General features: G+C 35.4%; 1 protein-coding gene across 3 annotated transcripts in view; it reads left to right on the top strand.

Moving 5' to 3' along the window:
• Window positions 1-27,914, top strand: part of MED13 (mediator complex subunit 13) — a 97,458-nt gene that overhangs the window by 48,223 nt on the left and 21,321 nt on the right. For 2 of the 3 annotated variants that reach the window (XM_044939613.2, XM_044939614.2), the window contains exons 10-18: window positions 5,961-6,174; window positions 7,431-7,512; window positions 9,200-9,321; window positions 11,540-11,630; window positions 11,765-11,979; window positions 12,196-12,392; window positions 13,128-14,044; window positions 22,179-22,271; window positions 23,887-24,048. In XM_044939613.2, the coding sequence (XP_044795548.1) occupies window positions 5,961-6,174; window positions 7,431-7,512; window positions 9,200-9,321; window positions 11,540-11,630; window positions 11,765-11,979; window positions 12,196-12,392; window positions 13,128-14,044; window positions 22,179-22,271; window positions 23,887-24,048 (2,093 nt within the window). The remainder of the gene's footprint in view (window positions 1-5,960; window positions 6,175-7,430; window positions 7,513-9,199; window positions 9,322-11,539; window positions 11,631-11,764; window positions 11,980-12,195; window positions 12,393-13,127; window positions 14,045-22,178; window positions 22,272-23,886; window positions 24,049-27,914) is intronic. The other variant, XM_025281169.3, reaches the window with a different exon arrangement.

Below are 27,914 nucleotides of genomic sequence, written 5' to 3'. Positions count from 1 at the left end.
AGTATTCTATATTTTCAAAGATGTAATATGTCAAACACCTTTCTGGCCATATAGTAATCCATTCAAAAGCCTAGTTTGTTTTATATTAAAAAATTTTGTGAATTCCTATTACCCAGTCACTGTAAATTTCTATCATCTTTTTCCATACTTTGAGTTTTGAAAGTCTTAAAATGTATAACACTTAATTTTAATGAGGTTAATTAATTAGAAGGTTGTTGCAACTCCTACATTATTCTTTCTCCTTTTGTAGGAAGATTATCTTTTTAAAATTCATATTCCTCAAAGATGCATTATCAATTTGAATAAAACTGAAGTTTCTGTAACATACAAGATGCCATAAGATGTTGGAGTATAAGATAAATTTGGTCCTGGCCCTAAATGAAATTGTAATCTAATAGAAAATAATATTAAATTCTCTGATACAGATATATATGCAATATAGTAGGAACACAGAGTCAGAGTGGAAAATAATTCCATTTATAGAGATCAGAAGCTTTAAGTAGCTTAGTATGGAAAGATTATAGGGTGCTGCTCAATGATTTGGTATGTCATGATGAGAAATGAAATCTCAAGAGTAGGGTGGAACTGTATAATAGAGTAGCAAATTATTATTTATAAGGTGATACAGGGACCTTCCTAGGAAATTAGAAGGATGTAGTAGGGATGGATGGATTTTATAGATGTGGAGTAGACTAAAGAACCTTATGGCCAATTAGAATAGATCTATAATACAAAGAGTGGCAAGAGTGCATCAGTAGAAATAAAAAGTTTCTTTGTACTAGTTGACTTTTACAAATGTATGCTTTTTTAGGAAATAATGAAGGAGAAATTTAGACCTTTATTTTTGTTTAAGTGGCAATTCAGTTTACATTTGGCATAAATAAATGAAGTTTTCCACTGATTAGTATTAAAGGTTGTAATAGGTATTAATAATAAGTAGATAAAAGAAAGACATACTCTTTATTTTGCTAATCAGTTTTAGTTGGTGATGGCCACTTGTGAAGAGTAATTAATTACTTCATCATTTCTAAGCATTTCCTTTATTCTTAGGCTTCATGTGCAGGAGTTGATGCCAAATTTTTTAGTAGCTCGGTTCAGTTCAGTCGCTCAGTTGTGTCCAAGTCTTTGTGAGCCCACTAACTGCAGCACGCCAGGCCTCCCTGTCCATCACCAACTCCCAGAGCTTGCTCAAACTCAAGTCCATCGAGTCAGTGATGCCATCCAACCATCTCATCTTCTGTCATCCCCTTCTCTTCCTGCCTTCAATCTTTCCCAGCATCAGGGTCTTTTCCAGTGAGTCAGCTCTTCACATCAGGTGGCCAAAGTACTGGAGTTTCAGCTTCAGCATCAGTCCTTCCAATGAATATTCAGGACTGATTACCTTTAGGATTGACTGGTTGGATCTCCTTGTAGTCCACAGGACTCAAGAATCTTCTCCAACACCACAGTTCAGAAGCATCAATTCTTAGACGCTCAGCTTTCTTTACGATCCAACTCTCACATCCATACATGACTACTGGAAAAACCATAGCTTTGACTAGATGGACCTTTGTTGGCAAAGAAACGTCTCTGCTTTTTAATACGCTACCTAGGTTATTCGTAGCTTTTCTTCCACCAAGCAAGCATCTTTTAATTTCATGGCTGCAGTCACCATCTGCAGTGATTTTGGCGCCCAGGAAAATAAAGTCTGTCACTGTTTCCATTGTTTTCCTGTCTATTTACCATGAAGTGATGGGACGGGATGCCATGATCTTAGTTTTTTGAATGTTGACTTTTAAGCCACCTTTTTTCACTCCCTTTCACCTTCATCAACAGGCTCTTTAGATCCTCCTCACTTTCTGCCCTAAGGGTGGTATCATCTGCATATCTGAGGTTACTGATTTTTCTCCTGGCAAACTTGATTCCAGCTTGTGCTTCATCCAGCGTGGCATTTTTTAGTAGCCACTTTAAAGCAAAATTCCTTTTCTGATGTGTTAGAATTTAATTGGAGGAGAGAGAGGTTGGGTGGAGCTTAGCGTATCTCCCACACAAGATATATACATCTTTGACAAATATCTTTATTTTCTTTTTGTGTCTAATTATAGTTTCTTTGTTAATGATAACATCTATTTTAGAATAGTGGCTTAAGACCTTGTAAATATTTTTAAAAAGCAAAATTTCTGCCAAGAAACATTACAGTTGCTTTTTGACATATTTTTTCAAGAGTTTAGTTTTAGTAGAATTTGTGACAGCTTAAAATAATCTGCTATTCTGATTCACAAGGAATCTTTCTAAACCCTGAAGAAAGAACTGTACTTGAGCATAGTTCTTATCATGATGTCTTGGTCAGTATTAAGGATACATCAGGATATCTTAACCATAATGTCCATTAGTAGAATTAGCTTTTATGTTGTATCAGTGATATATCAGATTTTTATTGTATGTATATAGTTATTATAATGCATTATTTGATCTCTAAAAGATAGATTTTAATTACTTTGTTTCATAGAAAGATGTCTATGATGAAGTAAACTTGCTTTGATTTACTGTATTCTAAATCTTTTAAGTTTTTTTTCAAGATTGTTTTTCTTTCTTATTTGATATCATACTTTAATGCAATACAGCTATACTTTTGACAGCTAGCTTGACTCAGTTTAAGGATTGGTTCTGAATATTGGAGATGGTATTAGAAAAGGTACTATTAATTTTTTTGAGATTTATTAAATTCATTTCTTCATTAGCAATTCTTATATTATAGCTTACCTCTTTTTATAATTGCTAGTTCTAAAATATTGTTACATCTTGTCTGAAAGAATTTCTTTTGAATAAAGATATAAAAGCATAAGCTGTAAGCCATGTTAAATTCTCTACAAATACTTTTTAGGGTAGTGTGCTGCTTTGTCATAGTGAAAAGAAGGAGATACAGTTAATTAATAAAAGTAATTTTGGTTTGCTTTGGGCATTACAAAGGTTCCTGTTCATGGTTGTACCTAATCATTCTTTTCCAGTTTGTCTGTATTTACTTTTATATCTGACTGAAATTATCTCTGTAGTTAACAATTTGGCTTTATGTGAAAGTTCCTTTTAGAAAAGGAGAGGTGTGTTGTTCCTGTTCACAAAAGTGTCTGTGTACTTTATAATTGGATAGTGATGAAATGCTAACCTGAGTTTTTAATCTGGCTTATCTTTAAAAAAAAATCACAGTTTTTATTTCTTTTATCAGTTTTAAATACAGAAGGATGTATAATGTAAATAATTTACATTTTTCATTTATTGTGACTTTGATACTCTTGATATCATTGACTTCATTTCAGTTCTTTGCTGTGAGAACCCTTCAATAAAATAACAAAAAGTTGTCTTTAGGTATTGCATTTGGTTTACTCATTTTTATTCCTAAAATAGCCCTGTGCAGTAGGATTTTTCTTTTTAATGTTACTGCCCACTAGCTTAACAACTACTTATGTGAACAGTGTGGCAGTTTTTATGCTTCTGCCAGAGGACAACTTAATATGAAAATAGTTGTTTTATTCACCTCAACACAGAGTAGTCATTCAGGTTAGTGACTGGGGATGAGGGGTAGGTTCTTATACTTTCCCCCTATGAATAGTTATGTGTATTTGCATATTTAAAATCTTCCCTGCCCTAACCCTGCCACTATCTGACCATTTCTTCCAACATAATTTTCACATCCAAGTCAGAGAGCACACCCTCTGGTTCCTGTTTCATGACTTTAAGTATTAAATAAGAAAATGCATGTCAAAGTAGATAGAAATACTATTTTAATGATTTATGTTGGTATCTAATAGACATTTCAGAAAACATTTGGCATCTAATATGGTGAGATAGAAAACTTCTCTTAAGAAATAAATGCTTATTTATAGAACAGAACCATTCTAATAGATAAACTGTAAAACATACCCCATTGACAGTTGGGTTAGCACTATGTTCCTATGGAAAAAGGTTTTGTATATTTGAGATTTCAGTTTGAGGATAAATCTGAGGCACATTGAGATTATAGTGACATATATCATATTTGATAGCATTGTGAGAAAATGTCAGTTATTCTTTTGATTACCTCTATTTCAAACCTTAGTTTATAGGGTATAGAGTGCTTCTAGGGCTGGACATTGGTGAATAGATTAGCTAGCTATGATAGCTCTGTCATTCAGATAGTTTATAAACTAGCAAATACCTCATTGATTCCAAACCTTATTTCTCTTATGATTTTTTTGTCTTAATATCCAGAACAGACAAGGAGCAGCAGTAGTATCATTTTCTGACAAATAAATATGATTTACTTCAAAGTACAACATACTGTACCTTAGAATTATTAATGCAAACACAGTATCTCAATCCTCTGTGGCTTTTAGATTTCATGTATTAATTTAGCAAGTATTTATTGAGCACGTACTATGTCCCAGGCACTACTCTAGGCATTTGGGACAGTTCAGTAAACAGACAAAATCCCTGACATTTAGAGGCTTATAGTCCAGTGGAGTGACAGACAACCATGAGCATAAACAAATTACATAGTATGTTAAGAGATAAATGCTATGGAGGGAAAAGTAAAGCCAGATAAGGGGGATCAATGTTGAGATAGTGGATTTATTTTAAATAAAGTCTCATAAATAGGTGACATGACTTGAAGGAAGTGAGGGAGTTGACCATGCAGATAGATAATTGGAGGAAGAAAGTTCCAGATAAAAAGAACAGTCCAGAGTGTGTCTCACCTGTTGAGGAATATCAAGGAAGCCCTTGAAAGAACAGTGAGAGAGGGAGGAATAGAATAGTAGAAGATGAAGGGAAAAGGGGAGACAGATCATGGAAAGCTTTGATAGGATATTATAAGGACTTTGTTTTTTACTCAGGGTAAAATAGTCATTGCAGGATTTTAAGCATTATCTGACTAGAAGCCGGGCTGCCATTGTTACGGTAGTGTGGGAATCTCAGCTTTGCAAGCCATAGAGAAAATGAATTTAGGAGTCTAAAAGTGTCATACAAACTGAAAATGAATCATTTTTCTATTCACACTCACCAAGCACCTTGGTCTTCAGACATGTAAAAGTCCTGATGATCATTTCCAGGGTTTTGTGATGCAATCAGTTTGTTGTGACTTCTTTTGCTAATAAGCCTTAGATTTCACTTTTTTCTGGTCTCTGTTTCTAGTAGTTCATCTTTCTAAATTCAGTGTTGTCTTCTTGCCTGTTCTGTTGTTCTTTGTCATTTTATTGGATATTTTAGGAGAGTATAGAGGTACTTTATCATTCATGAAGTGGAACCAGAAGACTAATAACTTATTTTCCAATGTGATTAGTAAAAACCTCTGAGATAACTTGTGCTGAAACTCCACTTGACATTATAAAAGTTTTGCTAGAATTATTTACAGTTGACAGATTGTTATTTTCATGAAATACAAATCAGCCTCTTAAACTTTTTAAACTTAAAGTATATCCACTCATGGCAGTAGGAAAAGGATAATCACTTTCATTGTATAAAGGTGTAAAGGTATAAACTGTATAGAAGTAGATACAAATTATTATAAAGGTATTATATAAAGGTATAAATTGTATAAAAGTTCAGTAGTCTCACTGTTTAGTGCAAATTTTGAGAGTTCCTGTGCTGAAGCAGTTTAGATATGAATCCCTTTCAAGTGACTGAATTTGTACAGGGTAATGCACTTGAGTATTTGGGAATGGAGTGGATTACCAAAAGACAACACATTTGGGTGAAAGACTGAGACCAGGATTTTAGCTCTATTTCTTTGTTGCTGAATTTGAGACTTCAGTAAATCACATAAGCTTTCTACGCCTCAGTTTCTTCATTTGTAAAATGGAGGATTGCAAGTTAGATCATCTCTAAATAATTCTTTTTTTTTTTTTTTTTTTTAAGAAAATCTGAAAATTTTGTGATAGTCACTTTAGAAATTTTTATGCTTTTATGGAGAATATAATTAATTTTTCTAATTTTATTTTTTGATGCAGGTTAATGGTGCAATGTAAGAAACCTTTAAAAGTTTCTGATGAATTAGTGCAGCAATATCAAATTAAAAATCAGTATCTTTCAGCAATAGCATCTGATTCAGAACAAGAACCTAAAATTGATCCATATGCATTCGTTGAAGGAGATGAGGAATTCCTTTTTCCTGATAAGAAAGATAGACAAAATAATGAAAGAGAAGCTGGAAAAAAACACAAGGTGAGTAAGAGAAAGTACACCAAAGTGTCACTAACGTTTTGTAGCTCTGCATATGGTACCACAATTCTCATTTTAAAAAAAGATGGATTCATCATTAACTTAGAAAAACATTTCTTAAAAATAGATTAATCAGGCACATTGTACAAAATTTAAGGGCTTATATGGATTTGAATTTATTACTGGTCTCTGATGATAATGAATAGATCTTTATTATAAAAGCTTTGAGATTAGAGAAAAAGGACATTAATTTCTGTTATATTGAAATCAGAACACTTAGGTAGATGAACTGCTTTGATTGAGTTAAACTATGCTGTAAGTGAATTAACAGTTTTCAAAAATGCAGTAAAATACACATCACTGTGTTTATAAAATACAGTGATTGATATTTTGAATATGTGACCCAACAAGTAAGCTTATGTTAATAAAGTGTTTTTAAAATTTTTTTAAATCAAATATTTGAGGATCTGTTAAGTACAAGATAACTCTGCTAGAGAAGAGTTTTGCCTTAAACACAGAATTGGAAATTGAAGGCTATAAAATTACAAAAAGGACCCAGTCATATGTTTAATTCAAAGAATTCATTTCACAAAGTTTTGCTTAGCCTTTTTGTGTGCCAGGTACTTGACATTTTGTTCTTTTGTAAATATGAAAACAAGTAGCTGGGAAGGTAATAGATTTTGTAGAAAGAACATGGACTTTGAAATTTGACAGATTTAGTTTGAAATCCCAGCTCCACTACATATCAGTTGTATTTCCTGTATTATCTATAGAAGTATATTTCGTCTGTAAAGTGAACATACTTACTTATCCTGTAGGTTAGTTGTGAGAGTTATTGATAATGTCTGTAGAACACCCAGCAGAATGATCAGTACATCAGTTTAGTCGCTCAGTTGTGTCTGACTGTTTGTGACCCCATGGACTGCAGCATGCCAGGCCTCCCTGTCCATCACCAACTCCCGGAGCTTACTCAAACTCATGTTCATCGAGTTGGTGATGCCATTCAACCATCTCATCCTCTGTTGTCCCCTTCTCCTCCCACTTCAATCTTTCCTGGCATCAGGGTCTTTTTAAATGAGTCAGATCTTTGCATCAGGTGGCCAAAGTATTCAGCTTCAGCATCAGTCCTTCCTGTGAGTATTCAGAACTGATTTCCTTTAGGATGGACTGTTTGGATCAATACATAGCTACTCAATAATTGATATATTTTATTATTGGTAAAATATGTATTTCAATCTAATATGTAATATTGTATGCAGGTAGAAGATGGGCCGTCTAGTGTTACAGTGTTATCACATGAAGAAGATGCTATGTCATTATTTAGTCCCTCTATCAAGCAAGGTAAAACTTTTATTTTCCTGTCAAAATACTGCATTCCAGGATTGTTACTTTAAGTAATCTGATATTCTTGGACTTTTAGTATTCCTTTTTGCATAATTCATGTCTCATAGAAAGGGACTAATCTTTAAATGATGGATTTTAAGGAGAAGGAGGCTCAGGTGATAGAAATTCTGTTTTGAATTGTGGAGCTTCTTTCCTGTGTTTAACAAATAAAAATAACTCCCTTATCTGTAAAAGAAGGAGATAGGATAAGATCATTACCTAAGATCCCTCTCAGTTATGAAAACTCAGTTTATGCATTAGACTTTACTGTAATTTGGTTGTCCTTTTCTCCCCCTGCCCCCAAGTTAGAACAGTTATTGCTGGGGTCCTTAATATTGACATAGTTTTCAGGCACTGTTCTCAGCACTGGAGGTACACTGAAGACTCCACTCTGAAAGTGTCTGTTGTGTCCTCCTTGTAAGTAGAAAAGAGAGACGGGTTGTATTGTTTCTTTTACATGATCTGTTTAACTTTTGATGGAGGCAAAAGAAATTGTTCTTTGGTATGTGTCTATGAAGGACAGTTTTGTTTTAGCATTTGGAATAAATAAGGGAGGATCCATCAGACTCTGTAGCCAAAAACGAAATAAGAAAAAACGTCCATCTAAATAAGGAAGAGATGATGGTCTTTCATGAAATAAATTTAATGGTCAGTGGTTCTAAGTATCTTGGTGAGTTAACTATTGAGGTTTTTTAGTCTGTTTACCTGCCTTAGGATAAAGGGACTGTGTAATTGTGCCTGTAGTGTGGCTTTTTCAAAATGTGGACCATCTGACGCTGGACATCTTTTGAAGTGAAACGTGGGAATCTTGGTGTCTAATAAGTATTCCAGATGACTTTTACACACTAAAATTTCAGAACTACTGCTTTAGTGAATCTTTAGGATGGATTTGCAAAGGCACTTGGAAAGTGACCTTAATCTTCCTGAAAGAGAGGGTTGTTTCAAGTTGTTAACCATCCTAAGGATGCTTTGGAAGGTTTATACACCAACTGCTTTTTTTTCCTTGTGTGGGAATGCAGGTGGAATATAACTATCCTTTGTATGTTTATTTTTTCTAAAGTAGTCATATTTTTCACTAAAACTGGGGAGAAAGGCAAAAAGGAAAATAAAATTTTAGAACTCAGATGAAACTTAACTAAGAGGTACTTAAGTGAGTACTTAAGTTCCTGCACTGGGCAAAAGTGATTTATCCATTAATGCATTCTCTCACGTTTAATTCTTGTCATACTGTTAGTGCTGGAATTGGAATTCAAATTAAAGTAGTCTCTCTGACATAACTAGAGAGCTTAATTATTCTGTGCTTCCTTTATGTTTCAGAAAGATAGGGAAACTAAAAATGTCTGTTTAATTCTATTGTCCTTACAGTTTTATTTGATGCATTATTAATGTAGGTTACTTAGCTATGTTATGGATTATATAACTTGAGCTTCCTATATATGGTGAGCTTCCTTGGAAAGGTATCACCATATATTTACAATTTTTATTTCTATGGAAAAAAATCTATGGATTTTAAACAAATCAGAATTTCTTATTGCATAATACCCTTATAAATGTAAATGTACATGTCTAGCTTAAATAAATATAATAATACTTACTTGGTCAGTAGTAGAATTTTTTATTTTGTTTTTCTAATTGCCATATATAGATGCTCCCCGCCCTGCTGGTCATGCCCGACCTCCATCAACCAGTTTGATTTATGACTCAGACCTGGCTGTCTCTTATACTGACCTTGATAATCTTTTTAATTCTGATGAAGATGAACTGACAGTAAGTATCCTTATTAATGGTTACAATTATAATTTATTTTCCTTGATTTTATAAAAGTTTTTCTTTAGAAGTGATATGTGACTTGAATATTATGTTTTAGCCCTGAACGATAGGAAATGTTTTGAAATAAAATTTCTGTAATTGGTATCCTTTTTTTAACCTCATGTTTGAGGTGGTGGTGGTTTTTTTTTTTGCTCCACTGTGGTGCTTGCGGGATCTTGGTTCCTCAACCAGGGATTGAACCCAGGCCCTTGGTAGTGAAAGTGCAGAGTCCTAACCACTGGATCACCAGAGAGTTCCCTAAGCATCCATATATAATGTCACCTATAAACTTTAAGGGTTTTTTTTTTCCTTTAATTAAGCTTAATTTTATCTCGGCCATATGTTCCTTTTCTGCAGTCCTTAGAAAGCAGAATTAGTTACCTAATCTTTGATCCTGTAATTTTAGAAATGACCCAAGAATTGACTCAATCAGAGAATAAATAATTAACAGTGAAGTTATATGCCTTGTCAGTTTATTCAGGAATTTGTTTGGTACTACTGCTGCTGCTGCTGCTAAGTCACTTCAGTTGTGTCCGACTCTGTGCGACCCCAGAGACGGCAGCCCACCAGGCTCCCCCGTCCCTGGGATTCTCCAGGCAAGAACACTGGAGTGGGTTGCCATTTCCTTCCCCAATGCATGAAAGTGAAAAGTGAAAGTGAAGTCGCTCAGTCATGTCCGACTCTAGCGACCCCATGGACTGCAGCCCACCAGGCTCCTCCGTCCATGGGATTTTCCAGGCAAGAGCACTGGAGTGGGTGCCACTGCCTTCTCTGTTTGGTACCACAGTCATTATTATAAGACATCTATATACTATAGTAGTGAAAGAGGAAGAAAAAGTAATATTTAATCTTTAACACCCATTTGCAGAGAAAGGTGAAGATACAAGAAATTAAGCTTAAAATGAGAGTCCCTAGAATGTGAAATGGCAACCCACTCCAGTATTCTTGCCTGGAGAATTCCATGGACAAAGCCTGGCAGGCTACAGTCCATGGGGTCGCCAAGAGTCAGACATGACTGAGCGACTATCACTCAGAATGTGAAATCTCTGGGAAATTAATAATTGAGCATTGCATTATAAAAGGGAATTCCTTTTTCATCTGTATAAAGGTAGCTTGGAAACTTCTATTGTACATTTGGTCTCTTCAATTAAGTGATATAATGCAGGTATCACTATACATAAACTTCTACTCCACATCCCACAATATAGTGTATTTTAGGTAAATATATGCCTGAAAACAGGGCTTCCCTGGTGGCTCAGCAGTAAAGAATCTGCCTGCCAATTCAGGAGACATGGGTTTGATCCCTGGGTCGGGAAGATCCCCTAGAGAAGGAAATGACAGCCCCCTCCAGTATTCTTGCGTGGGAAACCCTATGAATAGAGAACCTGGCAGGCTGCAGTCCGTGCAGTCGCAAAGAGTCGGACATGACTTAGAGACTAAACGACAGTCCCTGAATACTCATACTTTTGTACTTTCTCCCTGCTGCTGTTCATGTGTCAGTGTTGTTAGAGCTGACAGTTTGGTTCCTTGTATCCTGTTAGCCACTTTGTTTTAGGAACCAAATTGTCAGCTCTAACAACACTGATGACAGATTGGAGGTTTTAAGACTTGTTTTGTTCAGTGTATTAAAATTTGTCTTTAGTTAGGGATACTATTGCTTTGTCGTACAAGATCTTTCTGGAGTTTTGCTTTCTGGAGTTTAATCTTTTGTAGCATATTTGTAGGGGCAAGAAGATTATTAGGAAAGATAAAAATGTAAAAGGAATTTGGAAAGGTTATTGATTATATAGGAATCTTTAATGTCTTTTATTTAAAGAGACAGATGCTTTATAAGTATCTTTTACTAAGAGGCAGTTCCCAAATTCTGTAAGTTTTCTTACTATTTTTTTGTTATTTTAATAGGTTTTAATGTATTTTGAAAGTAATGGTTGTTTTCATGAAGGAACTTTTTCCTCTCTGTTAATTTGGAGTATTATTATAATCATTAGAGAAACTAATCTGGATTATTGATACCTTAAGTTTTTTTATGTCTTTAAATTGCATCTAGTAGATATTTGGCTGTGACACAAATGGGCTCTACTTTCAAGTTACATACAAATGATTACTATCTTGATCACACTGGATTTAAATTTCAGAGAAATATGTATGTATGTGTGTGTGTGTGTTTTTTTAATAGCCTGGATCTAAAAAATCGGCGAATGGATCAGATGATAAATCCAGCTGCAAGGAATCAAAGACAGGAAATCTGGACCCATTATCTTGCATAAGTAAGCTTACCAAATCTGTATTCCAGATAAATCTGCAAACTTTTAATCTCAATAATGTTTCCCATCCCTTAGTTTTATACACAAAATAACTTCTTTTTAGTCTTATGTTAAAATGTGTGTTTTATTAAATATAGGCACTGCAGATCTTCATAAAATGTATCCTACACCACCATCATTGGAACAACATATTATGGGATTTTCCCCAATGAATATGAATAATAAAGAATATGGTAGTATGGATACAACACCTGGAGGAACTGTTCTAGAAGGAAATAGTTCTAGTATTGGAGCACAGTTCAAAATTGAGGTTGATGAAGGATTCTGTAGCCCAAAACCTTCTGAAATTAAAGTAAGTATTTTATTTTTCTAGGAAAATAATTCACTTCTATATTTTATATAGAATTGGTTTACTGCTATATTCAAAAATCCTTTCATAATGAAAGAGTAGAATTATATTTACATTTTATTATTCTGTTTGAAAAAGGAAAAAAAGGTTAGAGTTACTTTGTTTTGTTTTTTCCCCTTGAAAGACAAGATGCTGAAAATGATGTTATTTATATTATAGGATTTTTCTTATGTGTATAAGCCTGAAAATTGTCAGGTTCTAGTGGGATGTTCCATGTTTGCACCTCTAAAAACTCTACCAAGCCAGTGTCTGCCTCCTATCAAATTGCCAGAAGAGTGTATTTACCGTCAGAGCTGGACTGTTGGAAAGTTAGAATTGCTTTCTTCAGGGCCTACAACGCCATTCATCAAAGAGGGGTATGATTTAAATTTATATTATTGGTATAGTATATGAATACTTGTGTAGCTTTCATTTTTTTTAATAATTAACACCTAGTATATTGGCATCTGGAAAAAGATACTGGTTTTTGAAAATTTTTTAAAATTATTTTCTGATTAATAGCTTATAATGGTGTTTGGTACTGTTAAAGTAAAGTATTGGAACACAAAAGATGAGAAAATTTAGTATTTGGAAGCATCTTTTGTTTTGGTCTAAAATTCTAATCACACTTATTTGTATATTTGCCATATTTCACACACTTTTTATATTTAAGTATCTCTGAAATTGGGGTGTCTTATAATTGGTAACATCTTAAAATTGCCACTGTCCTTTTCTACCCATAAAGATCTCTAAAATCAGGTGTTTTTTTTTTTTTAAACCATTAATGGCATCTTAGAATCGATGAAGTATTAGTATTTCTGGTACAAGAACTGTAGAGATGGTAATCATGGATATATAGATGTGGAACAATGTATACAAATTGTATTTATAATAGAACTAATTAGTTGGATTTCACCACACAACAATCACCTGGAGTGGCTATATTAACCAAACATATATTTTAATTGTACTTAACAATTTTTGAACCAATTGTGTTTTCATAATTTTCAGTGTTACTGAGACATATTTGGGACATTTTTAATTGTATTTCACATTACTGATATGTTCCTTTATGTATGTTTTTTTATTTTCTTTTCCCCTGATGACGCTAGTGATGGAAGTACTATGGATCAAGAATATGGCCCTGCTTATACACCTCAGACTCATACTTCCTTTGGGATGCCTCCTAGCAGTGCACCTCCTAGTAACAGTGGAGCAGGAATTCTTCCTTCTCCGTCTACCCCTAGGTTTCCAACTCCAAGGACCCCAAGGACTCCAAGGACTCCTCGTGGAGCTGGTGGACCAGCTAGCGCTCAAGGTTCAGTCAAATATGAAAATTCAGACTTATATTCACCAGCCTCCACCCCATCCACCTGCAGACCCCTTAATTCTGTTGAACCTGCAACTGTTCCTTCCATCCCTGAAGCACACAGTCTTTATGTAAACCTCATTCTTTCAGAATCAGTTATGAATTTGTTTAAAGACTGTAACTTTGATAGTTGCTGTATCTGTGTTTGCAACATGAATATCAAGGGTGCCGATGTTGGAGTTTACATTCCAGATCCAACACAGGAAGCACAGTATAGGTGTACTTGTGGCTTCAGTGCTGTCATGAACAGGAAGTTTGGCAACAATTCAGGATTATTTCTAGAAGATGAACTAGATATCATAGGACGCAACACAGAATGTGGCAAAGAAGCAGAAAAACGTTTTGAAGCTCTCAGGGCCACTTCTGCTGAACATGTTAATGGAGGACTAAAGGAATCCGAAAAATTGCCTGATGAATTGATACTATTGCTTCAAGATCAGTGCACTAATTTATTTTCACCTTTCGGAGCTGCAGACCAAGATCCCTTTCCCAAAATTGGTGTAACTAACAATTGGGTACGTGTTGAAGAGCGGGACTGTTGCAATGACTGCTACCTTGCATTAGAACATGGGCGTCAGTTCATGGATAACATGTCAGGAGGCAAAGTTGATGAAGCACTTGTGAAAAGTTCATGCTTACACCCCTGGTCCAAAAGAAATGGTAAGTATGCTAATGAAGTAATTTTTCTCTCTATTTTGTTTTAGTTGTATGACTTTTCTTTCTTAAGAAAAGGTGATAAAGACAGTTTCCCATTTAGCTGATAGAGACACTTAAATTTGCACTTAAAGCTCCTTCAAGAATGACACTTTTAAAGGAAGGACTTCCGAGTAGTTTAGTTTAATTTCAGCAACAAAAGTATGGTTATTATAAATCTGTAATTATGTACTTGTGTAGGAGTATAAAAGGTACTTTGCACATGTTAATTAGCAGAAAATTGTTGGTTGTCTGCTTTGTTCAGGATTCTTTCACTCATTAAATATTTATTGAGCAACTAGTATATGCCAGGGACTGTTCTTTTATAAACTACAATATTAAAGCAAACGTATTTCCTGCCCTTTCTGAGCCTATAAGACTCAAAATAACAAATTTAAATGAAAGTAATTACATGGTATCAGATAGTGACAACTGCTTTGAAGGAAAAGCAGGGAAAGAAGTGGAAAAAGACAGGACAGAAATGTTACTTTAGAGGTATGTTTAGAGAAGTTATTACTGAGGGACAGTATTTGAGCAAAGACCTACATAGAGTGGGGGAGTGTAAGCTGTGTGGCTAAACGAGAGAAGTGTTTTCAGACAGTGCAAAGACCATGAGTAATGTGCTTAATGTTTGAGACACAGGAAAGAGGCACTGTTGCTGGAATGAGTTGGGTGATGGGGGACTGGTAGCAGCTGGAAGTCTAAGAGATGGCTGAGCACCACTGGCATGTGGAGTCTTATGGACCATGTTTTAACTGTGGCCTTTATGGTTTATTCCGAGATGACTCGGACAGTTTTGAGCAAAGAAGTAAGATGATCCTTACTTATCCAAATACATATTTGGAAATACAAGTTTTAAATTGAGAGGAGTGGTTGGGGCTAGAGATTAAAAAATTGTGTGTGTGTGTGTGTTAGCAGTGTTTTGGGGCTTCCCAGTGATAGCTCAGTGGGTAAAGAATCTACCTGCAATGCAGGAGACATAAGAGATGTGGGTTCAGTCCCTGGATTGGGAAGATCCCTTGGAGGAGGAAATTGCAAGCCACTCTAGTATTCATGCCTGGAAAATTCCATGCACAGAGGAACCTGTTAGGGGGTCGCATCCCCTCCTCCATGGGGTCTCAAAGGGCTGGGACATGACTGAGCATGTGACACCTACATGGCCCCTGTCAGTGTTTTAGACTGTGGAGCTGCATGGGACAGCCTAGAGAGGGACTGCAGGTAGAGAAGTCTAAGGGTAGGACTCACATTTAGAGAGGGGGAAGAAGAGGAGGATCCAGAGTAGGAAATTAAGGAGGTAGGAAGAAAACCAAGGAAGTATGGTATACAGGAAGCCAAGTGTAGGAAATGTTTGAAAGAGAGAATGATCATTGATATCAAATATTTATATGTAGTTATCTAATGAGTTAATCCATTTGAGTTGCTTAACATAATACTTATCACACAGTAAGTAATGAATTTGTATAAGCTGCCATTATTAAAGTTAGCAGTAAGTTTTTTGGTTTTTTTTTCCCAGATGTAGCCACTAGGAGATTTATACTTTAAAATGGTGTGTCAGTATACCACTTTTGGTAATTACACAGGAAGTTAGTCTTTCTTGAAACCTACCTATCTTCTAGCTGTCTTTCATGTGTTTTTGTTAAGAATTTATATTCTTAGGTGATAGGTGCCATTTAATAACTCTGATTTAGTCCCTTATGTCATTTGCTAATCAGTCATTTTTTGACACATGTGCAAAACAATGTGCTTGGTATTCTGGGAGATAGGAAGATATCTTATATTTAAATTACTTAGAGACTGCTTGGAATCTGTAAGTAAACTAAAGTCTGTTACTAAAACTGCAGTAAAAGTTTGAGATGAAAATACTCTAAATGCCCATTGACAAGAGAATGGGTAATAATTAAGATATAACAGTACAGAGGGAATCTTACATAAGCTCTGAAAATGAATAAAACTATTATAATAGATGAGTCTTACTAGAAGTAATGAGGGGGGAGGGAGAGGAATCAAGTCCCAGAAGATTTTATATGAGATTTTTTTTTTTTTTTATAAAGTGTAAAACAGGCAAAACTAAATGTATTTTTCAGATGCAGCTAAAATTCAGGATAGTGGTTAATTCTTAAAAGCTGAGGGATAGAATCATATCCCTCAGCTTTACTTCTTGGGCTGTGAGATCATAGTTGCTCATAATTATTATTAAAGAAAATGTGTGAAAAAAAAAAAGAAAATGTGTGAATAAGATAGGGCTGTGCATGAATCAGTGGTTAAATTTTGTTCATGATCTAGTTTGATGGTTCATCAAACTCACTATACTCAAGGATCAAATTTTTAAAGAAGTATAAATAAATGTCATAGATTTATTTTTAAAAATCTATAGGGGTGGATTTAATGTATATATAGATACAGATTTAATACCTAGATTTTTAAAGTAGTAATTAAGAACATAGGCCATGGAACTGACTACTTGGGTTTGAAATGTGGCTCCATCACTATAATCTATGACCTTGGGCAAATTATTTCATCTCTGTTTCAGTATCTGGAAATAGTCAGTGATAGTATTTACCTCATACAATGTTAAGAGAATCAAATGAGCTAATACAAATAAACAGAGACCATATAAAACAGAGTGCTTAGCACAAAATAAGAATTCAGATATTTGCAGGTGTAACAGTAGTAATAATAGCAAGAGTAGCATTAGTGGTATTCTGTTTTATTTGTTTTTAAGAACCAACTCATCTTCTTTTGATGAAGGGTCTCATCACAAGAAAAAAAAATTTACAGCTGTATTTGGTGGTGGATGTTAGCTGGACTTACTGTGGTGATCATTTTGCAGTACCTATGCATCATCATTTTGTACACCTGAAACTAATATTATGTCAATTATACCTCAAAAAAAGAAAAAAGCACTTATTTGCCAAGCAATAGAAAATGCAAGGTAATGCTCAAAATTTTTTAAGCTAGGCTTCAACAGTACGTGAACCGAGAACTTCCACATGTACAAGCTGGATTTAGCAAAGGCAGAGGAACCAGAGATCAAATTACCAACATCCGCGGGATCATAGAAAAAGCAAGAGAATTCCAGAAAAACATCTGCTTCATTGACTACGCTAAAGCCTTTGACTGTGTGGATCACAACAGACTGGAAAATTCTTCAAGAGATGGGAATACCAGACTACCTTACCTGCCTCCTGAGAAACCTGTGTGCAAGTCAAGAAGCAACAGTTTAGAATTGGACATGGAACAACAGACTGGTTCCAAATTGGGAAAGGAGTACGTCAAGGCTATATATTGTCACCCTGCTTGTTTAACTTATATGCCAAGTTCAGTTCATTCGCTCAGTCATGTCCGATTCTTTGCGACCCCATGAACCGCAGCATGCTAGGCCTCCCTGTCCATCACCAACTCCCAGAGTTTACCCAAACCCATATACATTGAGTCCGTGATGCCATCTAGCCATCTCATCCTCTGTCGTCCCCTTCTCCTCCTGCCCTCAATCTTTCCCAGAATCAGGGTCTTTTCCAGTGAGTCAGCTCTTTGCATCAGGTGGCCAAAATATTGGAGTTTCAGCTTCAGCATCAGTCCTTCAATGAATGTTCAGGACTGATTTCCTTTAGGATGGACTGGTTAGATCTCCTTGGAGTCCAAGGGACTCTCAAGAGTCTTCTCTAACACCGCAGTTCAAAAGCATCAATTCTTCGGTGCTCAGCTTTCTTTATAGTCCAACTCTCACATCCATACATGACCACTGGAAAAACCATAGCCTTGACTAGACAGACCTTTGTTGGCAAAGTAATGTCTCTGCTTTTCAATATGCTGTCTAGGTTGGTCATAACTTTGCTTCCAAGGAGTACATGTCTTTTAATTTCATAGCTGCAATCACCATCTGCAGTGGTTTTGGAGCGCCAAAAAATAAAGTCAGCCACGGTTTCCACTGTTTGCCATCTGTTTGGCATGAAGTGATGGGACCAGATGCCATGATCTTTGTTTTCTGAATGTTTAGCTTTAAGCCAACTTTTTCACTCTCTTCACCTTCATCAAGAAGCTCTTTACTACTTCTTCACTTTCTGCCATTTGGGTGGTGTCATCTGCATATCTGAGGTATTATTTCTCCTGGCAATCTTGATTCCAGCCTGTGCTTCCTCCAGTCCAGCGTTTCTCATGATGTACTCTGCATATAAGTTAAATAAGCAGGGTGACAGAATACAGCCTTGACGTACTCCTTTTCCTATTTGGAACCAGTCTGTTGTTCCATGTCCAGTTCTAACTGTTGCTTCCTGACCTACATACAGGTTTCTCAAGAGGCAGGTCAGGTGGTCTGGTATTCCCATCTCTTTCAGAATTTTCCACAGTTTATTGTGATCCATACAGTCAAAGGCTTTGGCATAGTCAATAAAGTAGAAACAGAAATATATGCAGAGTACATAATGCAAAATCCCAGGCTGGATGAAACACAAGCTGAAATCAAGATTGCTGGGAGAAATATCAACAGTCTCAGATAAGCAGATGACACCACCCTTATGGCAGAAAGTGAAGAGGAACTAAAGAGCCTCATGATGAAGGTGATAGAGGAGAGTTTGCTGGCTTAAAACTCAACATTCAGAAAACGAACATCATGGCATTCGGTCCCCTCACTTCATGGCAAATAGATGGGGAAACAGTGACAGACTATTTTCTTGGGCTCCAAAATCTCTAGATGATGACTGCAGCCATGGAATTAAAAGACATTTGCTCCTTGGAAGACAAGCTATGACCAACCTAGACAGCATATTAAAAAGCAGAATACCACTTTGCTGACAAAAGTCCATATAATCAAAGGTACGGTTTTTTCCAGTAGTCATGTGTGGATGTGAAAGTTTGACCGTAAAGAAGGCTGAGTGCTGAAGAACTGATGCTTTTGAATGGTGGTGCTGGAGAAGACTGTTGAGAGTCTCTTGAACAGCAAGGAGATCTAATCAGTCAGTCCTGAAGGAAATTAACTGTAAGTATTAATTGGAAGGACTGATGCTGAAGCTCCAGTACTTTCGCCACCTGATACAAAGAGCTGACTCATTGGAAAAGACCCTGATGCTGAGAAAGATTGAAGGCAGGAGGTGAAGGGGGTGACAGAGGTTGAGATGGTTGGATGGCATCACTGAATCAATGGACATGAGTTTGAGCAAACTCCGGGAGATCGTGAAGGACAGGGAAGCCTGGCGTGCTGCAGTCCATGGGGCTACAAAGAGTCGGACATGACTGAGCGACTAAACAACAGCAACAAGTGGCAAATACTGGGTTGTTTACCTAATGAACACTTTTTTTTAATAACAATAAAGATTGATATAAACAGATAACTCTGCAGCCATAAAGATGAATTTTATCCTAAGAACTTACATTGAGAAAATAATTCAAAACAAAAAAGAAATGTCTTTATATTTTAGTTTAAGATTTCAATGTAAACATGCTATAAAACCTAGATTTTCAATCATGGAGTACTTTTTCATTAAATTATAACAGCTTCATTAAATAGTAGCAAGCTCTGATTTAATACATTAGTACCTTTGCCCTAATTGTTTTCCTCTGCTTGGGACACTGTTCTTCCAGGTATTTACATGAGTAACTCTCTTCTCTCTTTACTTTTGTCAGAAATCATCTTAATGTAAAATTGCAAACCACTCTTCATCTTCCCCATCCTGCTGCTTTTGCTTTCTCCCCCTAGTGTTTGCTTATTACCTTCTAAACATATTGTATAGTGTATTAAATATTATCTCTCACTCCATTAAGTTCACTCTGTGCAAGTTCTGTGTACAAGAAATGATTTTTGTCTGTTTTGTTATGTCCAAATACCTAAAATAGTACCTGGCATGTAGTAGATGTCCAGAAGTCCAAGGTGTTGAAATATTTGTTAGAAGGTATTAAGAGTCTGTAATTTAATGGCAATGTTTATTTTTTTCAAAATAGGAAAAGCTCTGTTCTAATTATAAAAAAATACATACTTTCTGAAAAGAAAGTTAATCTAAATAATATAGATAAATAGAAGTAAAAATTGCCCCAGCCCTATCATTACACCACTGCATGATCACTCATCTTTAAGCAACTTTAGCATATCATACAGTTCATCCATTTAAAGTGAACAACTGAATGGTGTTTTTAGTTAGCACAGACTTGTGTAGCCATTACCACAATCAGTTTTAGGACATTTTCATCATCCCCGAAATCTGTAGTTATTAGCGATCACTCCCGTTTTCCTCCAACCACCCGCTCCTTGCCCTGGGCAATGACCAGTCTACTTTCTGTCTTTGTAGATTTGCCTCTTATATACTCCATATAAATAATATTATACACTATATGGTCTTTTGTGATTGACTTCTTTTTCTTAGCATAATTTTTCAGGGTTCATCCAGGTTGCAGCATGTGTTAGTACTTAATTCATTTTTATTGCCAAATAATATTCTATTTATGCATATACCACATTTTATTTACCCATTCATCTGTTGATGGGCATTTGGATTGTTTCCCCTCTTTGGCCGATATGAATATAATGATACATTTAACATTTGTGTACAAGTTTTTGTGTAAACATATATTTTTATTAGTCTTGAGTGAACTTGATAACTCTTGTTTTACTTTGTGAGAAATTGCCAGACTCTTTTCTAAAGCAGCTGCTCCATTTTACATTCCCATCGCAGTGTGTGAGGGTTCCACTTTTTCCACATTCTCATTAACACTTGTCTTCATGCATTTGTAATTATTACCATCATCATCATCATACAGGATTGTGAAATATTATCTTATTATTGTTTTGATTTGCATTTCTCTAATGACTAATAATGCTGAATGTCTTTTCATGTGTTTATTGCCTGTTTGTATTTTTTCTTTAGAGAAATGTCTTTTCAGATCCTTTGCCCATTTTTAAATTAGGTTGTTTTGTTTTTTCATTATTGAATTGTGAGTGTTCTTTATATCTTATGGATATAAGTTTCTTAACATCTGCACATATTTTCTCCTTTTCTCTGGTTTGTCTTTTCACTTTCTTGATGCTATCATTTGAAGGAGAAGAGTTTTTAATTTTGATGAAGTTCAGTGTATTACTCTCTTGTGTACTTTTTGGTTTGTACTTTTGGTCTGTATTTTTGGTGCCATATTTAAAAAGACTTTAATCCTGAGTCGTGAAAATTTACTTCTGTTTTTTTTCTATGAGTTTTATTGTTTTATCACTTATATTTACATCTATGATCCATTCTGAATTAACTTTGATATATCATGTAAGGAAGAGATTCCGTTTTATTCTTTTGCACATGAATATCAAGTTACCCTAGAACCGTTTGTTGAGAAGATTATCTTTTCACATTGAATTGTGCTGGCACCTTTGTCAAAAATCAGTTGACTGTAAATATGAAGTTTTATTTTTGGAGGCTTATTTCTGTTCTACTCAACAGACTATCTGTTCCTCATGATCACTCTGAAAAATATATATTCTAAAACCATTGCTTTCCAACCAGATTTCAGCTTTGAGACCTGGCAGTTATATTGTTGTTCATGCATTCCTCCCCACAAGATTATAAGATCCCTGAAGACATGAATAAGCGTGTATTTCACAGTATTCCCAGCAGCTAGCATAATTCCTGAACCATAGTAGGTCTTTGTTATATGTTTTTAATAATGAAAGATTGTGAATGAGAATCTCTCTGAATTAAAATCAAACTGTATGGAGAAGGAAACGGCAACCCACTCCAGTATTCATGCCTGGAAAAGCCCATGGACCGAGGAGCCTGGTGGGCTACAATCCATGGGGTCGCAAAGAGTCCGACACGACTGAGCGACTTCTGTATTTTTGAAGCTCAAAGGGATATGGGCCACTGAAAAGGATATAAACCAGGGAAGAATTTCTTAAAGAAGTAACAGTTTAGTTAGTTACAACATCAAGATAAATGGAATTGAAAGCGAGATACTACCAAGAGAGTTGGGCAGTACTGCTTAAATAATGCTCAAGAGTTTCTATTCTTAAATTGTTTCCTCTTGAGAGAAGATGAGCAGCACTGGGCCCACTCACTTCTGCCTTTTTTTGTTCCCCACTTTGTTTTTGTGTTGTTACTTTCGGAATTGTACTTTTTTCACCTTGTCACAGTAGCTGCCAAAGTGTGTTTTTATAAACATGGAGTTCTAGAGCGCTGGCTTCCTGCGGCAGAGGAAAGAAAGAAATGCATGTTGTACAAAATAAGTACGTTCATATGTTTAATAAAATAGTTCTATTATTGAAAAAAAATAAATAAATAAAAAATAAACGGTAAATTCCTGAACTTTACTCACCTCAGAATTTCTCAGGGTAAGCTCTGTATATGTGTTTTATAAAAGTTCCCCATTTGATTATGATAAACAACCTTAGCCAGTGATAGCTTTTTCTAGATTTTATGTAAACACATATCAATACACAGTTCTGTTTGTGTAAAATATCTTCCAGTTTTAAAACCTGTTTTTTATTTACTAGTGTATTATCAGTCCACTTCAGATAGCTCTTATCACTTTTAAATAGTATTTTTGCTATGTATAATACTAGTTTATTAAGTATAATAGTTATTCAGCAATATATCTGAAATTAAATTATTTCTGATTCTGTATACTATTTATAGATATAGGGAATTAAAGCAAGAAATAATAAATTAGGCAATAATAATAATGAATTAAATTTGAATGATTTAATGTAACAGAGTGCTCAGACAAGATTTAATGATACAACTGAACCATGCTCAAGGGACAGATTAATTATATTAGGAAGATTTCATGGTTTTTTAAAAACCCATTTGATGTTTAAGAGCATCACCTTTCATATCCATTCTGATAGTTGTTCAGAAATGTAGATCATAATAATTTGATAATCTGTAAATCTATTAAGTCTGGGTTTATAAAAATTGTGTGGGTATTTAAGTCTAGGTTTATAAAGTATGTGTGGGCATTATGACGCTATCTAGCAGTGTGAACAAGTTTATCTGTTACTATGCAAATTTGGAGAAGGAAATGGCAACCCACTCCAGTGTTCTTGCCTGGAGAATCCCAGGGATGAGGGAGCCTGGTGGCTGCCGTCTCTGGGGTCCAACAGAGTCGGACACGACTGAAGTGACTTAGCATAGCATGCAAATTATATACTTTAGAATTGTTACAGTTTACTATTTTTCACAAATTAAACTTTAATCATTGTAACCAGTGTTATCTATCTGATCTTTTTACCAAAGTAGAGGTATATAAAGTGGATAATTAATAACCCATTTCTATATGAGGTAGTGTTCTTTCTATTAAGGTGCTTATGAGCACCAAAGACAATCAAAATAAATGCAAAAAGGAAGAAATTGATTTGATTAATTTATAAATCGGTTAATGAGCTAATGAATGACTTTATGAAGATAAGTTATGATAAGTTTTTTATTAGGTTTCTTCTTGGTCTTAAATACCTAGAAAAATCATCTCTATAGGTAATTCTAGTGATAAAGAACCTGCCTGTCAATGCAGGAGACATAAGAAATGTGGGTTCAATCCCTGATTCAGGAAGATCACTAGAGGAGGGCATGGCAACCCAGTCCATAATTCCTGCCTAGAGAATCCCATGAACAGGAGCCTGGCAGGCTACAGTTTTTAGGGTCGCAAAGAGTCAGACATGACTGAAGTGACTTAGCATGCACTCTCAGATCATTTTAGATAGAACTTAATATAGCTCTGTGTACAAGCAGATGCTTAATCTTGGTGATGTAGAGCTGAATTTACTTTCCTAGATGGATTTCTTTGTTATCTTGAAATTTTTTGTGTGTTGACAATAGCAATTCTTCTTTTTTTAATGGTTGTAGATGTGAGTGTGCAGTGCTCACAAGATATACTTCGAATGCTCCTATCACTTCAGCCAGTTCTTCAGGATGCTATTCAGAAAAAAAGAACAGTAAGGCCTTGGGGGGTTCAAGGTCCTCTCACTTGGCAACAATTTCATAAAATGGCTGGCCGAGGCTCTTATGGTAAGTAATTTACAGTCATATGTTTTGACTTATTTCATATCAGTTCTCAGTATCTTTACCCAACTTTATTAAGCACATTTATCTTCCTTAAATATTTCTGTGGCATATGCTTGACTTAAGGCCATTGTGGTCAATCTCAGCCTTCCTTACTTAAAACATTTTCAGCACTCAGTTTACTGAATTTTCCAATCTCACTTCAGAAAGAAAAGCTTGTTTTTACGTGTTATACTGACCAGTAAGATTCTATGCTAAGAAAGAATCATACTGCCAAATTTTTTAAAAGGATTTATATACTTTTTTGTAAGTTACCATTTTACATACAAAATTGAATGAAAAATGAAAAAGGATACTATTAGTGATAAGAGGCCCAAAGGTCTTCCCTTAAAAAAAAACAAAAAAAAAAACATGAAATTTGCCAGTTGTGACAAGAATAACTCCCACATAGTACACAGTAGATTTGTGGTCAACTATAATGGAAGGAGCATTCAAAATACTTAAACTATCTGTTGAACATTGTCTCTAGAGGGGAAAAAATTCTCTCTGAAAGGTGAGATGTAATAGAACTTTAAAATATATTTGGAATAACAGTTCTTAGCATTGAAATCCTTGACTTTTTGCATGGTTTTAGAATGCATCATGTACAGAAGTAGTAGATTTGCTCATATTTTCCTTTTCCTCCTTTTATTAATGGGTAAATAATTTAAATTTCATTTAAAAAAAGAAAAAGATATTCAAGGCTTCCCTGGTGACTCAGTGGTTAAGAATCTGCCTGCCAGTGCAGGGGACATAGGTTCTATCTCTGGTCCCTGAAGATCCCACAAGCTGCAGAGCAACTAAGCCCATAAGCTAGCACTCTAGAGCCTGTGACCTGCAACTGTTGGAAGTCCAGGTGCCTAGAGTCCATGCTTTGCAACAAGAGAAGCCATTGCAATGAGAAGCCTATGCACTACAACTAGAGAGTAACTCCTGCTCGCTGCAACTAGAGAAAGCCTGTGTGCAACAACAAAGACGCAATTCAGTCATAAAAACCAAAACCTTGATACTCAGTGAAAACTGCAGTTTAATTATAGTATTTTTAGTTTCTTTTTTTCTATTTTTTAAATAGATTTACAATGATTTAAAAAGATTTAAAATGATTTACAATGTTAGTTTCAGGTGTGCAACAAAATGATTCAGTTATACATATATTTATTCTTTTTTAGATTCTTTTCTCATATAGGTCATCACAGAATCTTGAGTAGGGTTATACAGTAGGTCTTTGTTGATTTTATATAGTAGTGTGTATATCACAAGCTCCCGGTTTATCCCTCCCCCCTACATTTCCCCTTTAGTAACGGTAAGTTTGTTTTCAATATATGTAAGTATGTTTCTGGTTTTTGCAGATAAGTTGATTTGTATCTTTTTTTTGTAAGTAGATTCCACAGCTTAGTAATATCATATGATATTTGTCTTTCTTTGTCTGACTTATTTAGTATAATAATTTCTAGGTCCATGCATGTTGCTGCAAATGGCATTATTTCATTCTTTTTTATTGCTGAGTAATATTCCATCGTAGGGCTTCCCAGGTGGTGCTAGAGGTAAAGAACCTGCTTGCCAATGCAGGAGACATAATAAGAGATCTGGGTTCGATCCCTGGGTCGGGAAGGTCCCTTGGAGAAGGACATGGTAGCCTACTCTAGTACCTGGAGAATCCTGTGGACAGAGAAGCCTGGAGGGCTATGGTCTATAGGGTCGCACAGAGTCAGACATGACTGAAGCGACTTAACACACAGCACAGACACACATTCCATTGTATATTATGTACTGAGCTTCTCAGTAGGTCAGTGGTAGAGCTGCCTGCCATACAGGAGACCCAGGTTCGATCCCTGGTCAGGAAGATCCTCTGGAGAAGGAAATGGCAATCCACTCCAATATTCTTTTTTTTTTTTCTTTTTAATGCCAGTATTCTTGCCTGAAAATCTCATGGACAGAGGAGCCTGGTGGGCTACAGTCCTTAGGATAGCAAAGAGTCAGACACGACTTAGCAGCTGAACAACAATATTTGTACCATGTCTTCTTTATCCATTTCTTTTTCAATGGACATTTAGATTGCTTCCATGCCTCGGCTGTTGTAAATGGTGCTGCAATGAACATTGGGATGCATGTATCCTTTGGGATTATGATTTTCTCCAGATACATGCCCAGGAGTGGGATTGCTGGATCATATGGTATTTCTAAGTTTTTTAAGGAACTTCCATATTGTTCTCCATAATGGTTATACCAATTTGCATTCTCACATAACAGTAGAGCAGGGTTCCCTTTTTTCCACACCCACTCTAGCATTTGTTTTTTTAGTATTTTTACATTCTTTTTAAAAGTCAAAATAGTAGACACAGAGTTCTACAACTTACTGATCAATAACATAAGAAGCTCTCTCTTTTTTTTAATGGCTGCATATATTCCATTATTCTTTACACATGATGTAATTTTTACCAGTCTACTGTTTATGGATGTATATTGTTTGCATCATTATCGTTACGACTATTTTTCTGTAATGTTCACAATCCCTGGCTTAAAGCATGTGTGTACTTTTTTTTTTTTAAGTATTACCAAATTGCTCCCTACCATAGCAGTTTAAACTCCCATCAGTAAAATGCCTATTTCCCCAAACCTTTGCCAGTAAGGTGCTGAGTAGATGGGAGAAAATGGTGTGTTTCTTTATAGTTTGAATGGTAGAATAATACATACTGTAAGGGTAGATTTCCTGAATTCTAATCCCGTCTGTGCCACTTCCTGTGTGACACTGGACAAGTTATTAACTCTTCTATTCCTGCTTTCTCACCTCTAAACTCAAGTTGGTATTAGTGTCTGCCTCGTGGTTTTCATGGGGTTAAATGAGTTAATGTACGTAAAGATCTTTGAACATTACCTGGCACTTAGCACTTGCTATTAATTATTTTAAATTCTTTGCTCTTAATGAGATTGAGCATCTTTTTATGTATAAGAGGTATTTCTGGTTTTTGTGAACTTTGGTATTTCTGGGTTTTGTGAATTTTGTCCATATCCTTTGTCCATTTTTCTGTTACGATGTTGATCATTTTCTTACAGATTTATAGGTTCCCTTTCTATGGTAAGGGGATTAACCTTTTGTTATATGTGTTGCAAATCTTTTCTTCTGATTTGCTTTTAATTGTTTGGCTTTGTTAGTAGTGTTTTTTCATGCCACAATTTAAAATTTATATTGTCAGATTAATCATTTTTATTTTTATGATTAATTTTTGCCCTTGCTGTTTCTTCATTGCTGCGTGTGGACTTTGTCTAGTTGCAGTGAGTGGGGCTACTCCCTAGTTGTGGTGTGCGGGCTTCTCATTGCCGTGGTTTCTCTTGTTACCGAGTATGGGCTCTAGGTACCTGGGCTTCAGTAGTTGTAACACATGGGCTTGTTGCCACATGGGATGTGGAATCTTCTCAGACCAGGGATTAAACCCATGTCCCCTGCACTGGCAGGTGGATTCTAAACTACTGGACCACCAGAGAAGTCCAGATCAATCAGTTTGTATATGTACAGGTTTTACATTATGCCTGCAAAGATTTTTTCTCGTCTAAATTTATTCAAAATAAAATGATAATGATACAGGTGAAAGGGATTAACAGGTACAAACTTCCAACTATAAAATAAATAAATCATGGAGATGTACACATGGGGAACGCAGTTAGTAAAATTATAACAACTTTGTGTGGTGAATAATAATAACATCTTATTTTGGTGATTATTTTATAATGTATAAAAATGTCAAATCACTATGTTGTACACCTGAAACTGATATTTTAAAAAACTCTCCCTCCCATATTTTCTTTTGTACTGATAAGTTTTTCACCCAAATTAA

The sequence above is a fragment of the Bubalus bubalis genome, chromosome 3 (assembly GCF_019923935.1).
Source record: "Bubalus bubalis isolate 160015118507 breed Murrah chromosome 3, NDDB_SH_1, whole genome shotgun sequence".
NCBI classification, from domain to species: domain Eukaryota; kingdom Metazoa; phylum Chordata; class Mammalia; order Artiodactyla; family Bovidae; genus Bubalus; species Bubalus bubalis.
The sequence above is the reverse complement of the archived record's forward strand: the minus strand, read 5'-3'. Positions and strand labels throughout refer to the sequence as shown.